This window comes from Micromesistius poutassou (assembly GCF_964030765.1).
Source record: "Micromesistius poutassou genome assembly, chromosome: 2".
NCBI lineage: Eukaryota > Metazoa > Chordata > Actinopteri > Gadiformes > Gadidae > Micromesistius > Micromesistius poutassou.
Window position 1 is genome coordinate 8,369,623 of NC_140272.1, and position 2,529 is coordinate 8,372,151.

The 2,529-nt window shown below is 56.7% G+C and overlaps 1 protein-coding gene across 1 annotated transcript; it reads right to left on the reverse strand.

Moving 5' to 3' along the window:
* On the reverse strand, positions 1–1,680 carry LOC311339361 (potassium voltage-gated channel subfamily A member 10; the record flags this gene model as incomplete). The annotated part of the gene is made up of 1 exon (XM_084464737.1): positions 1–1,680. The coding sequence occupies one exon, from the start codon at positions 1,678–1,680 to the stop codon at positions 1–3; it is 1,680 nt and encodes a 559-aa protein (XP_084320863.1).
* Positions 1,681–2,529: the final 849 nt, after the last annotated feature.

The window sequence follows — 2,529 nt, forward strand, 5'->3', positions numbered from 1 at the left end:
TCACTGTACGCCGTTTTTCTCATTCTGCCAGGTGCCATTGCTTTTCGTCAGCGAAGGGGTGCTTCCGTACCTGTTACTCGCCGCTGCCGCCATGGACTTCTGGGTGGCTTCCGTTGCCGCATCTATTATCTGCTTCTCCTCCTGCTCCGTCTCGCGGTGGTAGAAGTAGTTAAAGTTGGAGACGATGACAGGGACGGGCAGGGCGATGGTGAGGACACCGGCGATGGCGCACAGAGTGCCCACCATCTTGCCCCCGATGGTTATGGGACACATGTCGCCGTAGCCCACCGTGGTCATGGTGACCACGGCCCACCAGAACCCGTCGGGTATACTGACGAACTGGGTGTGTGGCTCGTCTACTTCGGCAAAGTAGATGGCACTGGAAAACAGGATGACGCCGATGAAGAGGAAGAAGATGAGCAGGCCCAGCTCCCGCATGCTGGCCTTGAGGGTCTGGCCCAGGATCTGGAGGCCCTTCGAGTGTCGGGAGAGTTTAAAGATTCGGAAAACGCGCACGAGACGGATGATCCGCAAGATGGCCAGCGACGCGTTCTGGCTGCTGTCAAGGTCTTCGTCCGGGTCGGCGGCCAGCTCCGTTCCCAAGGTGACGAAGTAGGGAGTGATGGAGACGATATCAATGATGTTCATGATGTTGTTGAAGAAGGCGCTCTTGCTGGGGCACACCACGAAGCGCACGCAGAGCTCAAAGCAGAACCAGATGATGCAGATGGTCTCTACCACGAAGAAGGGGTCCGTCATGTAGGACATGAAGTCCTTGGGGATAACGTGGGCCAGAGACGTGACCGTGGTGCCATTGATGAGCTGGGTCACGCTCGGCACAACGTCTCGGTCGTCCCTGAACTCCGGTAGTGTCTCCAGGCAGAAGATGAAGATGGAGATGACGATGACCATCACCGACACCAAGGCCACGGACCGGGCGGCGCTGGAGCTCTCGGGGTACTCGAACAGTAGCCAGAACTGCCGGTGGATATCGTTGGTCGGCAGGAGGACCTCTGCCTCGGTGACGAAGCCCTCGTCCTCGCGGAACTGCTCCATCGCCTCATTCCCCAGCTCGTAAAACACAATCTCAGCAGCAAAAACATCTAAGGGTACATTGGCTGGACGTTTGAGTTTCCCCCCCGACTGGTAGAAGTACAGAATGCCGTCAAAGGACGGCCGGTTGCGGTCGAAGAAATACTCGTTCTTCATGTGGTCAAAGTATTTGATCCGTTTCACGGGGCACCCCAGCACCGACTCCGGGAAGCGGTTCAGGGTGCTGAGCTGGGTCTCGTACATCAAGCCTGCCACGTTGATCACCACCTTCTCGTCTCGCACCTCCACCACCTGCTTCTCCAGCAGGAAGTCCTCGTTGTCGCAGCAGTCCCGCACCGCCTTGCTGAAGACGCTGTCGGTGGGCGACTCGCTGTTGATCAGCAGCTTGAGGTTGGAGATCAGGCTGCCGCTGCTGGTTCCCTTGCGGCCCGTGGCGGGGGAGAGCTCCCCCTGGGAACGGCGGCCGCGCCGGGGGGACTGGCGCGTGGACGGCCGGCGGTTGGTGGCCCCGGCCGGCTGCTCGGGTGCCTCGGAGGTGGGGGAGGTGGGGTACCCCGAGTCGTTGGGGTCGCCCATGTTGATGTTTACGTCGTCCATGTTCTCGAAGTTGACCAGTGGCACCTCCATCGCCGGCCCCCGGAGCTACCGACGGGGCCCCCTCTCAGGGTGGCAGGCAGGGCACCCCAGCCAGCGCTGCGTTGTCGATCCCAGCAGGGTGTCTCGGCTGCAGGTTACCATTCAGAAAGGGGTGCCTCTGGCCAGCCGGGAGGGTCTTGGTTCACCTTTACCTGGAGAATGACACAAAAAAACAAAGTGCTGTCTCAATCATTCACTCGTTGAAGTTTCTTAAGATGGTGAAGATAACTCGATAAATGCCTGATTGTGATGATACACTTAGAAAGAGAGAGAAAGAGATACAACTACATGTCATCTATTTTTGTGTTCATTCTCTCCCATGTCGTGTAATAAAGACACACCTGCTAATCATATGCTGATTACCTTGCGGCAAGATGATAATGTCCTCATAAAACTGAAAAACAATTTCTGTGCATCTAAAAACAGCATTAAATTGAATCTATGACCGAATCCACACCACAAACTCTTTCAGAGTACCCCGGAGCTCCGTCGTGTCGCCGGTCAAACCCAAATGAACCAATCGGCCAGACCCTCAAACCCAGCATCACCACGCCATCAGCAGCAGCTTTACCTGTCCTTTAAGTGGTTGTTAATCGCCCCCTGCCTTAGCTCCGAACAGGTAACAACACCCCGACAAAAGGCTTAGTCTTAATGCGGCAGTCTTGATGGGCACTTGACACCGCCGGGTCTGTACTCACAGAGTGCCAGGGGGGGCTCACCCTGGGCTCTGGTTCAGCCCTGTTGACTCCGCTGCCTGCACTATGAGGTGGATGTCACCACGTGATTGTGCTTAGCTGGTTCCCTCCCTCCTGGATGAAGATCTGATCCAGGTCTCTATTA